Source organism: Sceloporus occidentalis, unplaced genomic scaffold (assembly GCF_023333645.1).
Source record: "Sceloporus occidentalis isolate IW3139 unplaced genomic scaffold, rSceOcc1.0.p SCAF_330, whole genome shotgun sequence".
NCBI classification, from domain to species: Eukaryota; Metazoa; Chordata; class Lepidosauria; order Squamata; family Phrynosomatidae; genus Sceloporus; species Sceloporus occidentalis.
The window spans coordinates 431,836-456,722 of record NW_028317310.1 but is presented as its reverse complement, the minus strand read 5'-3'; the positions used below and the strand labels follow the sequence as shown (position 1 = coordinate 456,722).

Sequence of the window (24,887 nt, the reverse complement as noted above, 5' to 3'; positions counted from 1 at the left end):
ATGTCCTGGGCAATTCCGAGCAATGGGCACAGTGATGTCCCTGTAATGGAACAAGAGGATGGGACAATTGTGGTGCTCCCCATCAAGCACCTCACCCATTTTAATTTAACAGCAGGCCAGCTGATCAGCAGCCACATGTATGAGGTCTTATAATGTAATTATTGGCTTTTGGATCCACAGATGGCTGGTGATCTGATATGACCTGCTTACCCTCATATATAATTTCTTCTTTCCTCAGGTGATGTCCATACATCCGGAATGCGCATTCATTATCCAGGTTCTGGAGCAGGAAACTCAATGCCACAAGAGAATAACACTAGAAAATGAGACTTCTTCCAGATCTTCTTCTGGAGGTGAGGAACAGAATACTAGTGATATTGGCCAATTTATTAAAAAAGGAGCATGTTGATATTTTAGCCAGTTGGTTAGGGCTGTTGCACCGTTGCCAGTTGGCCAAGGAAGCCACCAAATAAAGACCCAGAAAAAACTAAGTGCCATGTGAACTGTAATCTGCAGTGGATGAAGGCAGTGACATGGTGGGGACTTAAAACCATTATGTTTGTAAGTAGCATTCACTAATGGTCACCTAAGCACAATATACCCACCTGTCATTCAGTCCATGAAAAAAAGACATCCATGTTCCCTTCGCAAACAACCAGCAGCTAGCTTCTAAATATTACTTTTATGATTTACAGATGTAATCATAGGACTTTCAGCTGGTCATTAAACAAGCCAACATCAAACATGTGAACTTAGGTTTAGAAAGCTCCTTAGCTCCAGAGATCTATATTGTTAGATAATAATGCATGTTCCGTGTACTGTGTCAGGCGGGCATGTGGTTGCTGCTCTATCCTAAATAGCATTTGCCAAAGCTCAGTACCATTTAAGGTGCTTTTCCACCTATTCTGCTGATTTTAACACCTTTCCCACCTAATGCAGCTTTAGAAACATAATTTTACTACTGCTGAATGCCCAAATCTTTCCCTGTAATAATTCTTCAATCCTGTCAAATTTTGCATCATTCATCATTTTTGTGGTGGGGGGGTCACATGACACCAAAGCTGGCATTCATAGGTTGTTGCCATAGAAATTGAAGATGCTTTTTTTCTTGTTTTCTATGTGATTAAACCTTGAGAGGAAAGAATAAATTACAGATCTGCTAAGGTTTATTTGCCGTACAAGACTGTGATCAAAGTTTTGCGTAAGGGGACTGGCACCTTTATTGAGCACCTATAAGCCGATACTATTATACTCTCCCTAGAAGAGAGAGAGTCATTCATTTAAGTGGAAAAACACAGAATTACTCTGCTAACACAATTATAACGAAACCGTTTTCTCTCGTACCACAGGTTGTGTGACGGAATGGGACGGAATTAACTGCTGGCACGCTGCTTCACTGGGACAGACAGTGACCGTTTCATGTCCCGACAGTCTTCAAATGTTCCTCCCATCGAAAGGTAGGTCGGACAGCTGGTGGATGCTAAATCATTGAAGGCTCTAGACTCAAAGCTGTATAGTCGTGACCAGGGTGATAGGGAATCCCTTCCTGAAACTCTCTCATTTAATAGTTTTTTTCCCCATCCATTGGCAAACCAAGTTTCTAGCTCCTAAAGATACATAAATTGCCTCAAGGGTTTCCTTAATACTTTGTATCATAGTTGGGCTTATGTCAGAGAGCCGCCCGCCCTTCCCTTGCAAGTCTTGCCCTTCGCAAAAAGAAATTAAACTGATAAGACTTCGCCCGGTTATGAGCTCCACTGTAGCATGACTCCGGTAATAGCCAGCAGATTAAGATAAATCCATTCTATGATGCACGGTAGCCCGGCAAACCTTTTCCAATCCTGCCTCCTTAATTGAACCGTTTACGACAGCTTTAACTATCTAAACATTACCTCATCCTGGTGGAGAGAAGATGTTTTTTTTTTGTGTCATAAAAATTGTTTTTTGTTCTTATTAACCCAAGTTATATTTTGGAAGGGAGGCAAGGGCACAGGTTTGTGCATGCTGCTGATATGTATATACACACACACCAACCAACCATATCATCATGAGCGATGACAGGTGAAGTGAAGAACACCGATAATCTTGTTTTCATGGCCCCTGGTGGGATATATTAGACAGCAAGTGAACATTTCGTCCTCAAAGTTCATGCGGGCAGGAAAAATGGGCAGCCTAAGAATCTGAGCAACTTTGAATCGGAGCAATGGAAGAAGGTGGTCTGGTCTGATGAATCATGTTATCTTTTACATCACGTGGATGGCCGGGTGCGTGTGTGTCACCTGGAGAACACATGGCACCAAGATGCATCCATGGAGACCTCATCTCCCAACTTAAAGGATCTGCTGCTAACATCCTGATGCCAGATACCACAGCACACCTTCATATGTCTAGTAGAGTCCATCCCCCCCGACGGGTCAGGGCTGTTTTGGTGGCAGGTATCTGCAAGACCTTACAGGAGGATCAACTCTACCTCTGCTAACCAACTGGGGAAAAAAAGATGGATGGCATTCCTAGATACCAGGTCTATCCATGGGAAGTAAGAACGTTATTAGGTCATAACAGTAGGACTTTGTTTAGTAAACCAAAGTGAACAAGAATCAATACTTAATTTACCTCGCCACTGCTGATTGAGGGTCAAAACTTTGACGTTACTAACGTGCCATCAGTGCAGAAGTGCTTCTTTATTCAAATGGAAAGGCTGAAAATGAAGAGTAAGAGTTGGAAATAAGGAAATAGAGCAGGTGTAATTATGGCCAACTCAAGGAAGAGCAATTACAGATTACATTCACTGGATTTTTAGGTGTCAATGGTTCATTAGACGCTATGTGGGTAATGCGTGTTATCGATTACCGTCACACAATCGTCCCATGTGGGATTCAGCGCTAAAACTATTTTAATTTAGGCATCGCCTTCCTTCAAAGAGTATTCATTTCCCAAACCCGACGGCCTTTTACGCTCTTGGTTACCGAAGAATTCTCAATCGTATGTGATAGTTCGGGCTAAAGGTAATGACTGCACTCATTAAAAGAAAGATTGTCTGTTTCACCCCATGTTTTCACATGCGTCATGTAACAGAGAAGCTGCTTCACAATATTCTGATTTCCAAAAGCCGTGGGCACATCAATTGATTACATGTCATTGAGGCTTTCGCAGTAGGAACATGGCAACAAGGATTATTTATCAAAGCAAAACCACTGGTGTGAAACCCGGACTATAGGCATTAATAGTAACTATTTATGTACATGGTTTTCTTGACATGAATCAATATGCAGAACATTGACAAAACTGTTTTAAAACCGGAACATTTATTTTTAATATCGTATCTACAGTACGTTATGTTACACAGAGCAGCATCTCACTTGCCATTGTTTTAGGACTTGATCGTGGGGTGCATGCTATGCAATATATACCGGGTAGTTAAATAAGCAAACTACTCCTGCTTTTTCATAATTTTGTTCAATTGGGCTGTTGACCACAAAACGTGTCCAAGAAACTTGTGATTTGTTTGAAGGGGCAGTTTAATGTCATGGCACCCCTACTACAGAATAATTCATAGTAAAGTCCTCTGAGTTGAGACAATGCAGCATAACATGCATTTTGATGGCTGTTTAAGGGCTTTGATACACATTTAACCAATAGGAGAAAACAAAAAGAGAAGTTATGATTTTTTTTGGTGTGGCGTTCACGCTATCCTCGTAAAATATTACTTAATGATTATTCACCTCTACTTCTCCTTTTGAGGACCATAAAAAGGGGACTACAAAGTTACCTGCTTCTTTCTCTGATCGCTCCCCACTTTTTCCCCCCAATTCTAAGAGAGGATGTCATAAATAGCCAACACTGACCATCTACTATGAACACTTTTGGTGGCAGGTCCGGGGGGGCGATAAGCCCCTCTCTGCCGCATAGGAGTGAGCATCAGGCTCCCTGCAATGCCATTACTCAATGGTTTGGTTAAAAGAGAGATCACTGATCTCCCCAACCAGACCAAACACACTATGGAGGACCGTGCTGAGTTTGCAAGCAGGTGGTGCCACCCTGGGTTTAGGCTCGTTAAACATCGGTCGTTAATTTATAAGCAACTGCCTCAAAAAAGGGGAACCTATATATTTAATATTTATTAATCAGTTTTAAAAAAAACAACAATATACATACACACAGCGACCTATTTTCCTGGTAAAACGTGGACGATGCGAAACACTATTCTCCAACCATCTGGAGATAGAACTGCCCAAGGACTACATGGCAGAACAGGTTGGCGTACTGAGTACCATTCAATTTGTGATATAATGAAAGAGAACCTTTGAGAGTTGCCAGCCAGATGAGTGCCACACAGAAACTATGAATCTCCAGTGGGAAGCTAGTTATAAGACTTAGATGGCAGATGGATGAAGATCCTAATCACCAACGTCAAGGCTTACACCGCAGCAGGGAAAGAAATCTCTGATTGGTAACCAAAAAACAGCAAAACGCAAGCAAATATTTGCTTGACAGTTATATATACAAAATACATACAAAACTATGCAAATGCTTTAGGCATGTGTGAAAAAATGCTGAAAAGTAAGCATGATTTCAAAAATAGACACGTCAGTGTATTTTTATGAGCTAAAAAAATGCAAAGTGAGTTAACAGAATAACAAATCAGCATCAATTCTTCTAGGGACACAGGCAGGGATTTTGTAGGCTGTATGATTAAACAATTCTACCAAACAGGTGCTAATGATCATCAAAAATATACAGGTTGAAACAATCATTAACTAAAACAGTTGTGTAGGAGGCATACAACTAGGTGAGGGATAGCCAGACTCACTAGCATTGTGAGGTTACTGAAGACAAATGTCAAGTCATGAGCACAGTAACAAGACACAAGTCACACCGGATTAGCAAGGTCTCTCCCAGGCTTCCAGATCTTCCATCCAAGCTCTTTTGAAGAAGCACGGAGAAACGGGTAATGTTGAGGACCATAGAGGCAGTGATCAGCTAAAGACACTTACTGCAGCAGATGAAAGACACATCATGTTAACTTCTCTTCCAAAGATGTCCAGCTGTGCCATCAGTGGGCAGTACAAGAATGAGCATCTGCCTAAAGCATGGTGAAACGTGGTGGAGGTTCCTTGCAAGTTTGGGACTGTATTTCTGCAGATGGAGTTAGGGATTTGGTCAGAATGGATGTTTTTTTCTTCTTCTACCTTTTATCTTCTACCTTTGCCCGCATCTTTGCAGACATAACCCAGCAGAAATTTTTGCCACTATGGTGACGCTTCCAGTGATGTCCTCTCCTCAATCAGCGAAGAGGACATCACCAAAAGGGACACTGGGATGCTCAATCGCCCAAGAGGGTGGATCTGCCCCTCCCGGGTTTGTCACCCCCTAGACTTTTCAGCCTTGCTGGATATGTAACAGTATCTATAATATAATAGATGTCTAATTTAACAAAACTAATATTGTAGCGTGGCTGCTATGACCATGCGAACCCCTGAGGGTGTAATTTACTAATATAAAAATAAATTAATTAGTACGCCTCTTCATGTCTGGTGACGTGTTTTATGACAAAGTTTATAATAAACAGTCAGCTGTGATTTTACAGAGCGGGTTCGTTCAAGAGAAGATGGAATTTTTTAGTCAAAAGGTGATACCCTCTATTGTGCTAACACAGAAAATGATGTACAGTCACATAAATTGTCACGACCTCAGAGGTCTCTCCTTTAGATTGAATTAATGAGCTTTTGCCCTAACAAGTTTTTGTTTAAAGATAATTCAAGTGTCTGAGAAGGTACATAGTCTAATCAACGTTCTGACTATACCCGATTTAATAAATATATTACGTTACTAGCATTAACATTATTGGATCATCTTGACCCAGACACTATGGCACCACTACATTTGAAGATAGAACTGTAATGTAGTCACTTCCTGAGTGGTCTTTTTGTCTGTGCTAGTTGACCTTGTGTGTGTATATATATAAATGATTAAGGTCAATATAGCAGTTGACCCTTTGGGAAAGATATCCTGTCTGCTTCCTTGGGGACTGGTACTTTCCCTTTTCTCAAAGCTATCCTGAAGTGGCTGTATCTATATGATGACGCGAAAAATAAAATTTCTTACTGGAACTTGAAGTGATCTACCTGGTTACCCCATGCCCTTGCCTAGTTGCAACTGCTCCCCTGCTCTTAGGGCTGTAGAACACCCTGATACACTCATACCCAGCAAAGGTTCTGTGCTCCTTGAAAAGAGAATATCATGGGAAAAATTAGGTTTCGAAAGAGGAACTGTATCTCCTGAAAAGGCACACGTTTATGGGCATTTGCAGGAGGAGACGAGAAGAGGCACATGTCCCTCCCAAGAAATTCCCTGACAGTGCTGCCCTTTGGCAGGGCAAGAACTTATGAGTGCCCTGAATTCTGCAATCAGTACTGCTTTTGCTGTTCCTCAAAGTGGTATTTTCAGGTATTGACGTGATATCCCAGTACTCTACATCTTTCATACCCTGCAGAGACCTCAAGGAGGTACAGGAGACATGCGGGGTGGGGCGCACACCAAAAAAGTAGCCTGCCAAGGTGCCACCTCATTGTGGTGGTACCCAACCATTCTCCTCCTTGTTCTGACTACTCCCTGGTCCATGGGCAGGGTAATAATTTGCACGCACATCCCCTCCCCAAAAACATCTATGGACACTCATGGACAAGTATTGATCGTAAACCACTGAGCATAAACACAACAGTGAACTTAGGTGGACGCGGGATGATGATCATTTAGCACTAATTTACAGTGTTTCTCTCAGGAAGAATTCAGTGACATCACTATTCTATGATGTCATGGCGCCTTAGTATATCTACCAAAGTTAGCGCAACAGATTATACTGTACATTTGATGTTTTTTTTATTTATGGTATGTAATTTTAGCATCTGAAATTCTCTTGTAACTTAATGTGATCTTTACATTTCTGTCCTTGAGCTACGTATCTATGGCACATTAGGAAATCACTGGAGTATTACCTGCTTTATATTCCACAGTCAGGGGCATTAACTCTTTCCTGTCTCCATTACAGTTGTGATCAGAAGGAGCTGTACAGAGAGCGGCTGGACTCCTCATTCGCCTCCATACTATAAGGCTTGTCTACTTAACGGAAGCAGCGAGACAGATGAAAAGGCAAGTTAAATGGAAATTATCTTAAAAAAAGATGAAAATTTATTTTTAATGTTATGTTTATTCTCTTCTTTTTCAGTTACTGTTTATCAGCAGTATTTTTTCTCAAAATCGAATTTTTTTTTTTATTATTCACTAATCACAAAACAGTGGGTTTATGACAGGAGATAAGAACCATTTAGCCCATTTTGTCCCAACGTTTATCTTCCTTTAAAATGTACTTCCCTATCGTACTTTGTTGAGTCCCTTTACAAATGTAACTATTTTTATTTGTCGGTAAGATGCGCCCCAGAGCTGACTTCTAGGTGCTCCTATGCAGAAGGATCAATGGTACCCTTGAAGGGATTTGTAAAAAAAAAACCCCCAAAACATTAAACTGGCTTTGCGGGCAGAAAAGTAGGTGGAACATAAGCAAAAACAAAAAAAGCAGTGGGATGGGGCATAAATTGAAGAGGGCAGGACCATCACTAATCTCCTCCCACTTTACTTCCAGTGACCCCCCTATGAAAAGTGCACCTTATGGGAAACCCAGTCCAATGCACCCTACCCATTGGGTCATGTCCCTAAACAAACTGTAATCACTATGGAAACATGAAACTGTGATTAAAGGAACTGTCCCTAACAGCCCCACTAAAGAAGAATAAGTATTAAAGTACCCAAAGTACATCAAAATGAAACAAGTATATGCATGAGGTAGAAACTGCAGCTCTGCAGCTGCCCTTCTCCGTGGTTCTACAACTCTTACCACCGATTGGCTGCTTGAAGAGGCCAATCAGCGACAAGAAAAAATTTCTTTTGAAATAAATGGTAGTGTTCACCAAGCATTCACTGGAGCTGATTGGAGGTAAGTATATCACGTGCGTGAAGATATGATTGGCCGAACACGCCTTCTGCGGGGAAAATAGCTGGGGGCCAGGGGAAGGGGCCACTACACACAAGGATTTCTGCAAAATTAAAAATATTAAAGATTAAAGTGCACATGATTGGAGTGTCCCTTTAACCGCCACTAGAACATTTCCTATGATCATACCCAAAGCAATGGGGCAAAAATTGCTATGCTTTTTTTCAAGATATTTAAGGACAATATGCATGTGGTATTTCTTTTTGTGGGAAAAAAAGAATAGTATGTGCACATTGATCAAAAACATAAAATGCCATGTTCCCTGCAGAAATAGCATATTTCATGAAAAAAAACTGCTTATTTAGACACTATTAGCATAGTCAATACAATGTATTATTTTTTCCCTACAAATGTATGTATGTATGTATGGTATAATGTAGTATGGGGTGTATAGGTTCTAAAAATAAACAGCAAAAAGGAAAATATTCTGTCAACAGCTGTTGTCATGGTAACTAGTGATTGCATGAAATGATCTATTGTCACCTAGAAGAGAGAAGTTAGTTTGATACACCACACATATAAACAATCATTTTGTTTGCTAATTGAGTCTTATTATTATTCATGTATGAAATTATAGCAAGGTGATGTTCGTCACCAGCTCTGCCTGCTGCTTAGGTTAGTATGTTACACGCATACACAGGAACTTCTCAGGCAGGCTATTTGGAGCTCTCCCTCTTCTGTGGGAGTGGCTTTGAGGAGGTGGGGCTACCTGGTATTGTGGGCGGTGCTAGTCCTAAGGACCCGGCTAGCTCCTGCGTTGAGCAAAAGGGAAAATGGGCAGGAAGTGGGCGTGGTTAAACACTTCTTCACATCCCCGAGGAACGTAAAAAGTGACCCGGAGGCTTGGGGAAGCAGGGCTTCACCCGGAGACTCTGGGTGAAACTTGGGCAGATCCTAGGTACGGTTATGCATTTATACAGGGGGGGGGTTAAAGATATACAAAAAGTATTCCTAATCAAAGTTTAAAACATGGTCTTAATGTATAGTAACCGATGTAATATTCTTGCTGAGAATTCGATTTGACTGGTTTTCAAACTTTGCATCAGAATTACTTTCTATACATAACCCCCAAGACGCTGTCGGTTTTTCTAATCCTATATTTTACAGTTCAGTACGCTGAATAAACCTATATAAAGGATGTTTATACCTCGAAATAAGCAATGTATATGTATGAGAGACCCATTCGTGTGCGTATACCATGGGAGCAGCTATTTTAATTTCCGGTCCTTGAGTTTTGCATAATTACAGCTCCTTTTTTTTGTTAAATTGTTAATTCCCTTTGGTTAAAGTTGATTGGTTGTTACAGCCTTTGTAGGACTGGAGGGAGGGGGAACTAGAGATGTTCATGACAGAAAACTAATTATTTTGCCTCAGATCTAAGCTTCCCTGAGGTAGTCTAACGATTATCCCTTGTCTCAATTTTTGCCTTATTTCTTGTATTGATGCATATGCTGCTTCCCTATCACAAGTATAGGCAAACGCTATCTTCCATGAAAGATTGCAGCCTGACCGCTATTCCGTCTGGTAATGACAGTATACAGATTAGAAATTACAAATATGACTGTCCTTCCCGTATAGTGCTTGCACAGCATCCAGTGAAGGATCAGAGAGGATTGTGGGTTTTCTCCCCTTCCTTCAGCCCTATTTGTAACCCTTCTCAGAGAAGGCCCCCCGGAGCTCTTCCTCGTCTGGGGGGAGTGGCTTCACTAGGAGCAGGGTAGTCATGTGTGGAACCGACCTAGTTGCACATGTGGGCGGGGCTAGCCCCAGATAGTATTTAGTTCCCCTGCCCAAGAGGAAAGCTACCCGGAGACCTGGAGAAGTAATGCTTCACTGGGAGACTCCAGGTCAAAGCTGGAAGAGTTCCTTGGTACGCTGGTTAGTAGTTTTTATATACACTTCTGCATACCTACTGGTATTTGAGATATATAAATATATATATATATATATATACATACACACACATATATATATATATATATATTCATGAATATTAAGCAATATTTATTCACGTGTTTAATACCTTAAAAGAGCCACTTCATCATCAGAATCCTGGTCTGGCAGGCAGGATTTAACGTCATGGACAGATGCTGCTGGGTTTACTGTAGCATCCAGACGTTAACGGTGCTTCTCCACATACACAAAGTGTACGTTAAGCAAATAAACCTCAGCAGATCTGCCATTCTAGTCTTTCTTCTACATAAATTAGAAATAAGGGAAAATGTTACACGATCAAAGTGATTATTCCTGAGTGCTCAGCTGTATTAATCATGATTACCGAATCATTATTCCAGAGGCTTTAAGTTGCTTGAGAGTCTCAGGGTTAAAGTGTAGTATAGTCCTACTGATTCAGCTACTTGGTAAGCAATATAGCCATGAACAATTAACTTGGGGCTAAGCAACGTATGGCAGAACCCCGATATTTATGCCTTAGATAGGCGTTTTTGAATGGTATTTGCTGGGCATGCGCTGAATTCTTGCTTTGTTTTATTATGCTTATTATATTATTATATTTTGTAACAAAAGCTTTAAATGTAGCCTTAAGTGGAATCTGGGCATGTTAATGATGCATAGAAAGGTATTTATTAATGTGAAATAATCTTAGGCATAGATTTTGACTGCAGATCAGACCCGTTCAGCCCATCTAGTATGCAAGATTTTTCCTGCTTTAAAAACTCAAAACATAATCAGTTGTTGATCTTGTCTTAGATTCTAGATAGCTTCATGACTATCCCATGCATCTTTTAAATCCCTTGCTGTGTTAATTTCTACCACTCCTGCTGGGAGGCTGTTCCACTTATTCGCCACCCTGTCAGTAAAGTAAAAGTCCCTTAGACTACAGAGTTATGCGATGTCGCCTTTGCTCCTTGTGTTTCAGAGAGACCATTTCTACACCGTGAAGATTCTGTATACCTGCGGATACGCGGCATCGCTGACGGCACTTGTGACCGCTATTAGCATCTTCTCTCTGTTCAGGTGAGCGCCGTGGCTAAAACAAGCGACAAGAATGATGGTGACAAGAGGTGGCAGATGTGTGTTGAAAAGAGCAGGACCCTCTTCTCCTTCCTTCTCAGTTTGCGTTAATCTTATTGTCACATTGTATCTTCTCAATTTAAGTATTATTGTTAATTTCCCCTTATTGTAATAGCGCTATGAAATCTGCTGATGCTCCATAAATATATTAACATGCCATCACACAAATTGAACTTGTCAGCCAGTGCCTGTGTACTCCAAAAGTATATTAACCCATTAAGGAAAATGGGCGGTCCTTAAACCCATTGAAAACAATGCATTTTGAGCCCATACATGTACGGGCTTTGTCATTAAGGGGTTAAAGATGTAATTTTGTATATCTATACAATGCTACATGTGGTTAAGGTTCTCAGTAGCCCTACCTGCTCTCATCTAAACGCTGCCCATTTCTGAAAATGCCCCACACCTTTTTGAGTATAGCCCACCTATTAGAAAAATACCCTGCCCAGTAAAAGGGTCAAGTTTTTCCACCTAAAACAGGTCCTAGAATGTACAGATGATATGCATACCATGGAACGTTAGGAAGCAGGCTACCTGGAACTCTCCCTCTTCTGGAGATAGTAGCAGCTTTGCAAGGGGACAAGGCTAGCCATGTACTCAGGTGGGGCTAGCCTTGGACAATGGTGGGCTAGTCCCAAGTACCATTAATTAGGTTGGGTGTGGGAGGACAGAGTGGGGAGTGGATGTGACTAAATGCTGCTCTCCTGCCCTGGAGAACATAGACGGGAACCTGGAGACCCGAGGAAGCAGCTCTTCACCCAGAGACTCTGGGTTAAGCCCTGAGATTTCCCAGATATGATATATCACACAGCGAATGGATTCTTCAATAGGGTTCGTTAACCAAATCAAAATAAATGCATAAAACAAATAGTTAAATAAGAATAAAACGTTATGCTTAGTTTCTATGTGTGGTAGAAGAACAGCAGTCCGTGGACACCTGCTTTATGCACTGGTCGATAGCACAGTCCCACCAGGCAAAGAAAACGGCTGTTTTAGACTTACAGGAATACATGAAAGTCTTTGCATCTAAGGAAATATGTTAATTATTCTTTTTGAGAACTATGTACAACATTTCTAGTGGAACCGGCTGCAAGTAGAATGCACCTGCCAAATACTTGGAACATTAATCACTGCTTTCTTATGTTGGCATAGAAATACATAAAGTCTCACAAGCTCCTAGCCTGGTAAAGAACACTTGTAAAGCAACGTCCCTAAATCACACTATTAACCCCCTTTGGATCACAATCCTCTTCCTTGCACAGTATCATCCTAAGATATTACTCTTTGTGCCCAGGGCAAACTAAATTCTAAAGCATCCCATGTCTTATCTTGGTTAGTAGGTTGTAATAATCACTTATTTTGGGCCATTTATGGGTAAAAAAAGGGTGAAGGGGAATTCAAGAAGTGAAACAAACAAGATTAAAAGGTGTGGGAGCTGTGACTACAAATCAAGTTGGATTCACCCTCCAAATAGTATGGTCCAATAAGCAGACCCACATCATGGCCAAAGCATTGAGTTCTAGTCCACATTGGCTCATCCGGCTCTATTTTAAGAGCCAGATGTGCAAGGTGGTTTATCACTTTTGGTTTTATCCTCAGTTATTAAGGTTTTAATTCATTTTGCTGGGAATCCTTGATTCCAATGAGAGGACTAAGTGAAAATGTGACTAAGGAGGGCGTGTTGCTCTACCTCTCTCAAGCGCCAGCTTCTTCTATACGTAAAGGACGTTACATATTACGTATATTGTTTTTAACAGGTTGAAGATTGCATATTACAGTACGTACAAGTAATGCATTCTTTGTCAGTGGTGAGGCTGCATGGGACTTTAGACTTTCCCTTTGACAGGAGAAACAACTGCATGAATCACATCAATAATGTCTTAGTCAACCACACAGAGAGGGGCAAAGACATCGAGCCGCCCGTGTTGCCACATAATGCCATGTAACAGAAGAGAAACGCCAGTATATTGAAATATACGAACAGACAGGTTGTAGACTGCCCGAGGCGCTGATGATCTTAGTTTTCAATTGACCACAGAAATAGTATTGTCAAAGGGTCACAGGACCTGGCGTTCACAAATGAAACCCTGAACCATAGATTGTGTGAGTGGTGCCACCAGGTGGACATAGTGAGAAGAGTCCTTGAGGCAAATGAAGACGAGAAGCTTACAATCCGCAAGTACAAGATCATGTCTCCTTCAGCTCTTATTTTTAAATGATACGTTTGAATATGATTGGTGGCTAAATACTAGGCTTCCATCAGAACCCCCACTGAGCTAGATTTCTTTTTCTGTAACTTTTTTTTGGATTGTATTATTGCGCACTTCTATTACCCAACAATTATTCCACTGTATTATACGTAAATGAGGTCACAGGCAACCTCATTTGGGGAAAATGAGAATCGGGAAAAAAAAACCACATACATTTTAATGATGTTTATATGAGGAACCACGGAGCATTCTTCTGCAAATGATTTGAGTATAAATGTTATTTGATACAATTATACTCGGCACACTCGTCAGCTTCCGAACATGAAATGGATGGAAAATATAAAATCAGTATGATTATTTTATAGTCTCTGTGGGCGCTTGATTCAGAGAGTATTTTAGTTTAATGTCACATTCCCGCTCCCCGTCTCTCCGCGGCGCCTAGTGACGGATGTTTGATTGACATTTATTCAGGGCCTGTGTCCATACATTAGTCTGGTATAATAGGCACTGAGTCACCTGTGTATTGTGTAAATGAGCTAAGGGCTTGCATCAAAAGAGATGGGATATGAGGAGTTATTGGAATACTGAAGCCCCTTTCTGGAATTGTTTAATGAATACTTACTGTCAGTTCTCCAAATGCAAAGACAGTTAACTCTTGAGAGACAGATCTTAAGAGGCAAATTGATCAAAGTGAAGATTTGAAGCTTAAATTGACGTGCCTGGCTTTTACTTTAATGTGGTTTATTCACTAAAAAGGGAAAGTAAGTAACTAATTACTACTGGCCTAAAGCTAGTTATCGAAGAACCATTATTACACCTATAGAAGTAACTTAGAAGAAAAAATTTAAATAAAAAACCAATCCAATCAACACCAAATTAGCCATGGCATATCGGGCACAAAAAATAAGAATAAAAACACTAAATATATACATCAACTCCAATCCAAACGGATGTCAGGAATGGTTATGGGTTGTTGAAGGAGAGTACTCAGGACTTGTACCATCAATAAAGCAGGTCCTGTGGTCCTTCTTGTTACGTCAGGGATAGCAGTCGCGCCAATGCATTCTTCTTGTCCCTTGATGAAAGTACAAAATGTGCAATGAATTTTACTGTGCAATGAATTTTACTAAGTCTAAGGAAAATCTTTGGGTGCCATAGAGACTGGAATATGGGCCAATGGTCAATGTAATTTATCCCACCTCGGGGTTATAAACAGCAATTCTAAAGGTGGTCATTATCATGGCAACCATTGAAATGTCCCTGAAGATTATATATATATATATATTTCATAAAAAATATATATCATTATTTCATGCTGTTAAGACTTTTCTCATCATAATTTCATAGAAAGGGTTAGTGTGCGGACTGCAGAATCAAAAATGCAAATGTGGCTGAATTGTTAATTTTAGAAAAGATATAGATTAACCCAGAGGGCTCATTAGCTGGAGCAGTAGGTCAACACTCTGGGGACATGATGATGGATTTGAATCGTCAGACTAGGTCAATATGATGACATGCTTAACATACTGAAATTGAATTAGACGATGAACTCGCTGCTGTACGGTAGTGACCTGGTGAAAATAGTGAAATGGTCAAGAAAGTTTTGTTTTTTTTAAATTAATTATAGGGTTAATAAAGCCAGTCCTCTATTCTTCTATGAAACTGATTTGTTGAATATGGACTTTCCATGTTAAAAGATGGATTGATGGCTATTCTAGGTCATTAAAACCAGCCAAGAAAGGTTTGTAGCAAAGCTACAGATTTTAAGAACGCTCCAGAGGTCCAAACATGTTTTGATTTCTTTCATGAAAGACAACCTTCCATTGTTAATTGTAAAAGGTAACTAAAAGGTTAGTCTCGCTCAATTGTTTGGGACAATTACAGCGTCACAGATGACTTTTAGTGATCATCTTCTTGCTTCTAAGGATGAAAAGCCTTGGAGAAGATCTTCATTCATTGTTACGTCTTCTGTTCATTTTCAGGAAACTTCACTGCCCCAGAAATTTCATCCACATGAACCTGTTTGTGTCTTTTATATTACGTGGCACTGCTGTGTTTGTTAAAGACGCCGTGCTGTTTGCCGATGAAGACGTGGATCATTGCACAATGTCTACAGTAAGAAATTGGCTTCCAAGCGTGTGTATGGACAGCACGAGTTAGAATTCATTTCTGCAAGACATCCCAGAAATCACTCATAAAATCTATCAGTTTCTTCTCCATCTATCACAAAGTTTGCACAAGCACCATCATCAACAGGAGGTTCGTCACACATACATAAAATGTTGCCCGCCCAGCTTCGTATAGATTGCGTTTCTATATAACACTGAAGGCTTCCGTGCCCCAGGCTAATCTACATCTTCTCGTTCCAGGCGAGCTGCAAGGCGGCCATGGTATTCTTCCAATTCTCTATCCTTGCAAACTTCTCTTGGCTGCTAGTGGAGGGGATGTATCTCCACACACTGCTCACACTCGCTTTCACTTCACAGAGGAGATACTTTTGGTGGTATATTGTAGTTGGCTGGGGTGAGTGTGAATTTTTTCCGGAAATAAGACATTAACATTAGAGCCGTTCCACATTTGTTATTGTGAACTCACCTCTATATACTATATAACTGATTAAATCTACAGGGGAGTACAGGAGTTTAATATATATAGTAGAAAAGATGTCTATGCCACGGTCCTCTAGGTCATTAAATATCTTCTACCCCCTGCTTTCTACTAACATAGGGCCGATGTTCGACTTTCCACTCATGGAAAGTCGACAGATGGAAGACCCATAATTTTGCAAGAATTAACTTGGACTTGAATCTGCACCTGTTTTTTTTGCATTAGGACCTCTATAACCTGTCACAAACTGTCTCTTTTCAAGAATGTGCTGTCCAGAAAGGGTAACGCGATTCATCTTCTTGTTAAAAATCTATTATAGATAATTGCTGTGGCATTAAAATAATTCATTTTCATGGCACAGCGCGTTATACTCTATTTGTCGCATTATCTAAATTACCGCCGAAATTATACTTGCCGGTTATGATAAGCAGAGGTTAAGATGTCACGTGTTGCTATTTTCTGATTTGCGGCAATCCTTCATTTTATCTGCAAAAACTGTCAACAAAATCTTTATTTTGATTGGGCGATGTGAGTCTTTGGCCACGGGTAAACCCCTTAGCAAACAAATGTATAGCAGATGTTTTAGGTGCCATCAACTGAGGCATGCAGAGGAGCACATGAGGTGGCTTAAATGCCTCCTTACCCTCCATCTTCAGAATGATATTTATGTGGGCCTATATGTTCAGGATGCTAGCGTAGCTTCACCTGGGCACAGTTTAGTTAGGAGGGGGCTGGCCTGGTCTTAGCTAAGTCTCTGGCGGTCTATTTGCATGCTAGACAACCTCTTCTACCAACGGATGATGCTCCCCATAACACACTTAAAATGAATCCTGGATCTCTTTAATGAAATGTACTTTTGGTCCCCCAAAACCATGTTGGGTTCACTTAAATGTCAACTTATAAATGATCATCTGCATATTGTTCAGTTTATGGACTCAGAACAGCTCTGGATAATGTAAGATATCCATGAGCTGAGTTTCCCAGTCAATTTCCAACTGGAAAAAAAATGTGAACTTGCAGAACAGTGACTTACCTCCTGTCCTATTGAATTTTATGAAACCTAAAAAACCTGGACCTTTTGGCACTAGGGCAATATTCACTTATGTTCATACCTGGTAACTTCCCGGGGTAGGCTAATTGGAGCTCTCCCTGTTCTATGGAAGTGGCTTCATGTGGAGACAGGGCTAACCATGTAAGGGCAGGGCTAGCCACACATGGTGGTGGTGGGGCTAGCCATGTGATGGACAGGGCAAGCCCAAATAGCCTTAAATTAGCTGGTTGTAGGAGAGGAAGTGATTGTGACCAAACTATGCTTTAAAAAAAATTGTCCTGGAGACTTGAGGAATCGGTACTTCACTTGGAGACTCCAGGTCAAACCCACATAGCTTCATTATGTTTATTTACACTGTATTTTGTTTGTAGAGGGTAGAGGGAAACTACCTACAAATGTTTGTCTATTTCAGGTGTTCCAGCTCTTACAATTACAGTGTGGATAAAAACAAGAATTACATTCGATGATAGAGGGTAAGAGAGAAACGTTGGCGGTATAACTGGTATTATATAACACAAGTTTTTAAATGACATTTCCAAATACCAAGTAACTAAAACCCCCCAAAAAAGAGAGGAAGAAAGTACCAAGCAGTTGTTTCGCTCCATGAATACTGATTCATTGGACTAAGTATGTACTGGAGCCAGCAACTGGGGGTCCCAGTGATATTGTTTTCGACATGTATCTTGTGCAGGTACATACTCCATTATTTAAAATTATCTAAATTATCAAAATAGTTATGCTTGATACACCGTTGGGCTGGTGGTCAATTTGAACCATCATTTTATATAACTAATTCTAGGACTTTTATCCTGTATTTCACAATCCGGTATGTAAAATATGTTTTTCAGGTGCACAGTGCCATCCAGAGGAGGTAGAAATCTATTACATTGCCAATCTATTATTGTGGCATTTGCTCTCAAAATAGATTAAGCAAACCATACATAGAGATTAGAAGAAGACCCTTAACTTGCCTGTTGACTTACACTGCAGAAGTTGGCCTCCAACAGTACAGGAATCAGGCGTGAACAAAAATCTCGCTCGGTTGATCACTTAAAACTTTTCCTGGTTGTAAAAACAAAGTTTAATGCCACGCTAAATTTTAAACCTTATATTTTACTATAATTACTGTACATCTATTGTCTTAAGTAAATATTGGAATTCATGTAGAGAGCAGAACAGATTCTGATGGTGTTAAACAGGTACTACAGTGGTAGGACACGATTACGGAACAAATGTATCATGGATGGTGAAATGTTGCTTAATGTTTTATAAAAGTATATAAACCGATTCTCCCATAATTCTTTCAATTAGGTGCTGGGATGATTATGAGAACATATACTGGTGGATAATCAAGACGCCAATACTGCTTGCAATATTTGTAAGTGTTATGTTAATATTAATCTATTCATAGAAATTTACATTTTCTTTAAACTTTCACTGATGATGTCCAAAGTTTTGATATTCTGGAGCATGGGATATTGGGGGTAATTTTTCAAGGGTCATCAGTGCCATGAAATACATGGATTCTTTATTAACAGCACACATAATTTGTGGGTAGAAGTTAACACTTCACTTTTCTGCATTGTAGAGCTGCAAGGAAGTCATGTATTTTAGAGAAAAACAGATTTGATTATGCTGTCATGTCTAGGCCAGAGTCCCTCAAGAAAATGTCTTTGGTAGAATTAGGTTAATTATAATCATGGCCATTAGTAGCCAGGCCTGGGTGGACCAGTGTGGACTGAAGACTGACCTGGCTCAAAGCCATTTCATTGTAGTCATTGTCTGTAGATCCCAGGACCACCTCGTCCATCTTCAATAGAAGTATCCATGTTCTATCTTCTCTGCTTTCTTCTCCCATCTTTCAAATGTTAATAGATGGTTTCAGAGTTTCAGTAAACCCTAGAGGTTTATTGTTACGTTTTTTATACAGCATGGGAATTGTCTCTATTATATTGTAGATCGTATGAACAAATGGCATAAATGTAAACTCTGAAAGCTAAAATGTGTAGTTTTGGATAGGCTGGTGTCAATACAACTCCTCATGGTTTTATGTTTTGGTAATTCCAGCTTAATTTCATCATATTTCTAAACGTGATAAGAATCCTTATCCAGAAAATAAGATGCCCAGAAATTGGGAAAAATTACAAGCAGCAGTACATGTGAGTAATTATGAAACTTTTCTTAACTTGTGTTCAACCGACAGCAAAGTCATTGAGCAAGAAAGGCCATATTCAAGATTTGACTTATTACATTATGCTTTCATTCGCAGGAGACTTGCCAAATCCACTCTTCTTCTCATCCCACTCTTTGGCGTTCACTATGTTGTTTTTGCTTTGTTCCCGGAGCACATTGGAGTCTGGGCAAGAATGTACTTTGAACTTGTTCTAGGCTCAAACCAGGTGACTTTTTCTATACAAGTATTTGTTGAGCCTTTTTGTGTATATAGTAGCATGTCAGCAAACTATGCTTTTTAATAATAAACAAATATAAATTAATGCATAGACTATGGGAATAGCTATTTTAACTTCCTGTTCTGAAGAGCTACATGATCTTTTTGCTACCCTGAATATGCTTTATCTAAAAAATGGAAACAACTAGACTGGTGCATTCGTATTTGGGAGAAAATTTTGCATTTTCGTTGTTCACACTGAATACCGAATAAACTAATATGGTGGAGGGTAAACATACACGAAGACGAAGAAGCACAACACAAAGAATCTTCGTGTTCGTAAATATCTCCTAGCTAATATCCCTGGTCCCTTCCACCCATACTGCCTCTAGCCTACCTTAAGTCTTCGTAGCATCACAGGGGTTAACTGGAATCCGTAGGATCGTGCCAGGAGTTAAAGGTCCGTAAAAACGACTGCTGGCGACAAATAGAGTTGCTCTTAGGAACCTTTAAAATTTAAATCATGGCGCTGAAGCTATTGGTCTCTCCAGGCAAAGTTGCTCCGAGGTGTACCTTGCCCTGCCCTTTGTGAAGGGAACTTAAATCCCCATTTCTCCCAAGCCATGTTGCTCAGAGCAGTTGTCTGAGTCAACCACTTTGAGCAACTTGGCCTCGGAGGAACAGGGATTCGAATCCCACTGGCAAAAGATAGGGCAAGGTGCACCTTGGAGTAACTTGGCCTGGGGAGACCAATGGCTTCGTCGTCAGGAGTTAAAAGGTCCGTAAGAGAGACTTTATTGGTTGTCGCCAGGGGGCTCGCCTGGCAAGAGCCAATGAAGGGCAACGACCAATAGAACTGCCCTTCATTGGTTGATGCCAGAGGAAGCAACGTCTGTCGGGTCTACAGGTCAATTCCCTTGACAAGGCTCCTGCCGGCGACCAATAGAATCGCTGTTACGGACCTTTAACTCCTGGATCCAATAGACCAATGGCCTCCCCAGGTCAAGTTTCGGCATCAGAAGTTAAAGGTCCTTATCAACGACTCTATTGGTTGCAGGCAAGGAGCTCCTCTGGCATCAACCAATGAAAAGCAGTGGCCCTTTAATGGTTGATGCCAGAGGTGGCCCCTGCCGGCGACCACTGGGCGCTCTGGGTAAGCCGTAATGACCCCTGACAGTCCCAGGATTTGAGTCCCTTTTGGTAGGACAAGGTACACCTCAGAGCAACTTGGCCTGGGGACACTACTGACTTTGGCGTCTGGAGTTAATAAGGTCCATGAGAGAGACTGTATTGGTCAACGCCAGGGGGCTCATCTGGCATCAACTAATGAAGAGCAGCTGTCCTTCATTGGTTGATGGCAGAGGAGGCCCCTGTCGGCGACCAATAGAGTTGCTCTTACGGACCTTTAAAATCGTGGAGCCAAAGCTGTTACCGTGTTAACCCCATATTAACCCCTGCTAGAAAACAGTCAAATAAAAATTACAAACTTTATTAAGTTTGTAATCTAAAACTACTGGATTGCATTCAATGTTTCCTTATTTCCCTGCAGGGGTTTATTGTGGCCTTGCTGTACTGCTTCCTGAACGGAGAGGTGAGAGCCAGGCAGACTTTTTTTTCAGTGAGTAACTCATACTTGCCAATATCAAATTATAACAAGAATACTATTTAAAAATCTATATATCCTAGGAACACTTTGACAATGGGAAACCCACTTTAGAGCAGGAGAGCATGGGGCTGATTCATTAACAAGTGAATATTTTAATTTCTGCAAGGAACCCCTTTCAGGCAAATTCATGTGACTCGCATTAAAAAAAAAAAAAAAGCAACTTGTGTTTTTAATAAAGTCATCAACTAAAAATCGCTTCAGTCCTCCTGGTTCAACATGGCTGACTCGGAAGTTGTTCCTGAGTTATACCTAAACTTTGTTTAAAGTGTTTTTCGAGCTTAATAGAAAACATTCTTCTCACCTACATTAAAGTAGGAAAAAAACACAAATAGAAAGAAAATGCCCTCCCCAAGTTTATATTGATGAAATGCTTGCTAGCCATTGTGTTTAATGGAAAGCAAGGAAGGTATAATAGACATTGGCAACTGACCACTACCAGAGGATGGTGAAAAATGGGTAAGGCACGGTAGGCGAGCCCATGTCCTTCTTATATTAACACATAAATTGTGTAAGAGAAGACGGGCATAACCTTCTGGTTAACAGGAGAAGCTTGGGACCATCATTATGTTCAGTGCAACCAGCTTCAGCCAAGTTGAAACAAGTTTAATGACAGCAGAATAGACATTAGCAGAATTAAATATTACTTAACGTCAGATCAGAACATAAAAAACAAGCAGTACACCTGACAGCACAGTCCGTTATTCTTCTACAGAGATCAAAATACCCATTTAGCTCCTGCAATAAATGCAGTAATAGAAGGATACTGGGACATCTATTGGCAGGTATGTTTAACTCATATAGTAAAATGTCTAAAATCCCATCACTGGCAGGTACCTGAAAACATAATTTGGAAATTTAATGATATTTCATCAACTAAAATGGCATTCAACATATTTGGCCGGGTGATTATTGTTGTATAAATTGCTGCAATTTTGGTACAAAAAAAAAAAAAAGCTAAATATGGCTAAATTATAAAGAATGAGAAAAAAAAATTTGTTTTACAAAAATTGTCGTTAGGTTAACTGTTAAGTTTGTTATACAAGATATATTAATATGTAATGATGACCTGCACAGTAGTACTGTATGGGAGACATGCATGTGATTGTTGGTCTGTCATCGTTTGTTGCTGTTTATGTTTTTCTTTGTATTGTATGTTACTGCATTATGTCTTAATCGCTGCTAATGTCATAGGTTTGTATGTCTCTGGTAGGTATACGAGCCATAAAGCCAATGAATTATTTTATATGTAAATTTGTGAATAAAAACCTGAGAACTCCATGTGTTACATCCGAAGTGGGTTTTTTTCACCAATCTTGATGTGAATGGCCATATTCATAATGCTACATACTATTTTAATAGAGCTATCTGGTGGCACTTTATTAATAAAATGTAATTTGTGATGTGTTCAATAACGGCAGCCCACACCACCAACCATTAAGCATCCAAAACTGGGAAAAGCACAACAGATCCCCAGTATGCCACGACCCTGCTATTGTAACAGCATGATATAAGTAAGCATAATGTAATTTAAATGAGCCCAGTAAAAAATAGGATATAGAAAATAATAGGAGACAAAATCTTAAAAGATAACTTGTATTACATCCAACACTTGTATATCCACAACATCTACAAATACAGCAACCAACTCCTTTTATCAGCAGGTTTAGAAACATATTCTGAGATTAAGATTACCGCCTCCTATTTTCTATGGGACTTTTTTGTGCTTTTCTCAGCCTAATGTATATAATATATATATCAGATATTTTGGAATATCTCTACTTCTAGCAAGTGATGGGTTGCATAAGCAAGCTACTCTAATAGAACCTTTGTGTTCAGCTGTTAAAGGATTAACATTTGAAATGGTTTCCGAGTGGGTTTATGTAAACTGTTCCCTATATATATATTTATTTTCACGCAGGTACAAGCTGAGATCCAGCGTCACTGGGGCAAGTGGCAGAGTTCACTGGAGAGCAACGTCTTTAATTTGGTGACACAGGATTTCACCGCGTGATTTGGTTCACCTTGCAGGAAAAGCAGCTACTGCCACATGATGTCCGGAATTGACTGTGAAAGACTTAACCAGGATGACCGAATGTGGATACACGCAGTGAAATAGTGGGACTAAGTATAATTGCCCGCATTTGTATTATCCCATAGGACAAATTGACATTATCAATATCTCTGTGACACTGCAAAGTGGCTTTGACAATGACCCTTCAAAAACCGGTGGCTTTTGTTCTTCTCAAACCTCATTAATTCTGGATCGCGCTTTGATGTCCAGAGGATCATCGGAGTTGTAGGTTACAAACCACTAGAGACCAGGTGTTGTGCTAATTCATATAACTGAACAGAATTGTATATTTATTATATAAGATGACACTGTTCATCATACTGTACATAGAACTATATACTTAAATAAAAATAAATAGTAAAGTGTCCTGTGATATGTTTTATTGATCATATTGGGGTCTTGCAATCTTCACACAGCTAAGGCTGGCCATCAGAAACTGCCCGCGCTTCAATTATTACAGTGAAATACAAAAGGGCCTTTTGTGCCAAGGGAACCAGATGCATAATGTTGTACTCTTTGTATTTTTTGACAAAGTAGTGCGAACACTACTCATTATTTGGTTATTTGCTTGAAGCAACCTTAGAACCTTCAGTTTCTACAGATTTTGCTTGGGGGTAAAGTAAGGGCTGCAAAATGAAAACTTCCATAAGTGAAGACCAACATGGACAAATTAAAATAATGTTGTTTCACTTTTTTTTTAGCAAATGATGCAGGGTAAAGTCACTCCAAGGAGTTTTCTGGATCATCAAGATTGACTTCAAATCCAAAACTCATAATACCAATGGAAAATCTTCAAATGTCCAACATTAGAGGGCTACGCTTGTCACCATTATATATATTGTTATTGTTGCATCCTCTCTGATGATCTTCATACACATTTCGATTGATAAAATATCTAAATATGCAGAAAGTACATCATTGACAAAATGATACTTTGGCCACTTTCCACATTCGCATCCAAAACACTCTGGAGGGCTGAGAGAGGCTGGGAGGGATCTCAGTTTTAATCATATCAGGAAATGTGATACTGAATAAAATACCAATAGCAGGTCCCTTATTGTTTTGTTTGTGCTTAGCCAAGATCTGGGCGCAATGCCCAAGGTTACGATTGGTCCAATCCCAAGGTGGTCTTTGACATGTGACTGTAAGGGATATGTGTAACACAAATACGTTACTCAAACACTCCGTAAATAAATAAAGACACTGACAACAAGAACTGGAGAAAACAGGCCGTGGTCTTTTATTTAGTTTACATTGTAACATAAACCAAATACTTAATAACATAAACCTTATAACCATGATACACTCTTGGCCCAAGCCCCAGAGTGCCACCATAACAAATACTCAAAGACCATCCGCCCTAAAGCCAGGACAGTCACAAAAATACCACTGGTTCGCCCTCAAAAAGGGGGGGGGCAACCTTAACCCCAATAAAAGCCACGACATAGATTATTATATTATTATTTTTTTTTATATAAACATAGGGTGGGAGGGCGGGCGCCTCAGCAGAAGTTCTTCCATTCTTCAACCCTTGGCTCTCCCGCTACGCCGCCGCTCACCAGACGCTACAAGAGGTCAGTGCAGTCAGCTTAGCGGTTCGCCGCAGGTCTGAAACACCTCACCTCAGACACCCTATTTATAGGGCACATTCCCGCCCGCGAGCGCAGCGCGAGACCCACTTTCCCCTCAGAAACGCAAAAGCGCGGTTAAACTAAGTGGCACGCGACACCCAAGAACACAAAGGGGCGCGGCCAACTAAGCGGCTCGAGCGCAACCAGAACTTTCTAGACCTACCTAAGCTGGAATCTAGCCT

The 24,887-nt window shown here is 40.3% G+C and overlaps 1 protein-coding gene across 1 annotated transcript; it reads left to right on the top strand.

Moving 5' to 3' along the window:
• Positions 1–23,014, top strand: LOC149274461 (vasoactive intestinal polypeptide receptor 1-like). The gene is made up of 13 exons (XM_089505488.1): positions 1–144; positions 239–353; positions 1,350–1,457; positions 7,049–7,149; positions 10,926–11,023; positions 15,273–15,405; positions 15,660–15,813; positions 17,361–17,421; positions 18,260–18,326; positions 19,016–19,107; positions 19,218–19,347; positions 20,887–20,928; positions 22,922–23,014. The coding sequence occupies exons 1-13, from the start codon at positions 1–3 to the stop codon at positions 23,012–23,014; spliced, it is 1,338 nt and encodes a 445-aa protein (XP_089361614.1).
• The last annotated feature ends 1,873 nt before the right edge of the window (positions 23,015–24,887 follow it).

Bases quoted from the DNA above. Each gene is read 5' to 3' on its own strand.
- LOC149274461 (XM_089505488.1), top strand. From the start codon at position 1: ATGTCCTGGGCAATTCCGAGCAATGGGCACAGTGATGTCCCTGTAATG. The intron at 145-238 runs GTCTTATAATGT...TTCTTTCCTCAG, and splicing joins TCAGCAGCCACATGTATGAG to GTGATGTCCATACATCCGGA. The intron at 1,458-7,048 runs GTAGGTCGGACA...TCTCCATTACAG, and splicing joins AATGTTCCTCCCATCGAAAG to TTGTGATCAGAAGGAGCTGT.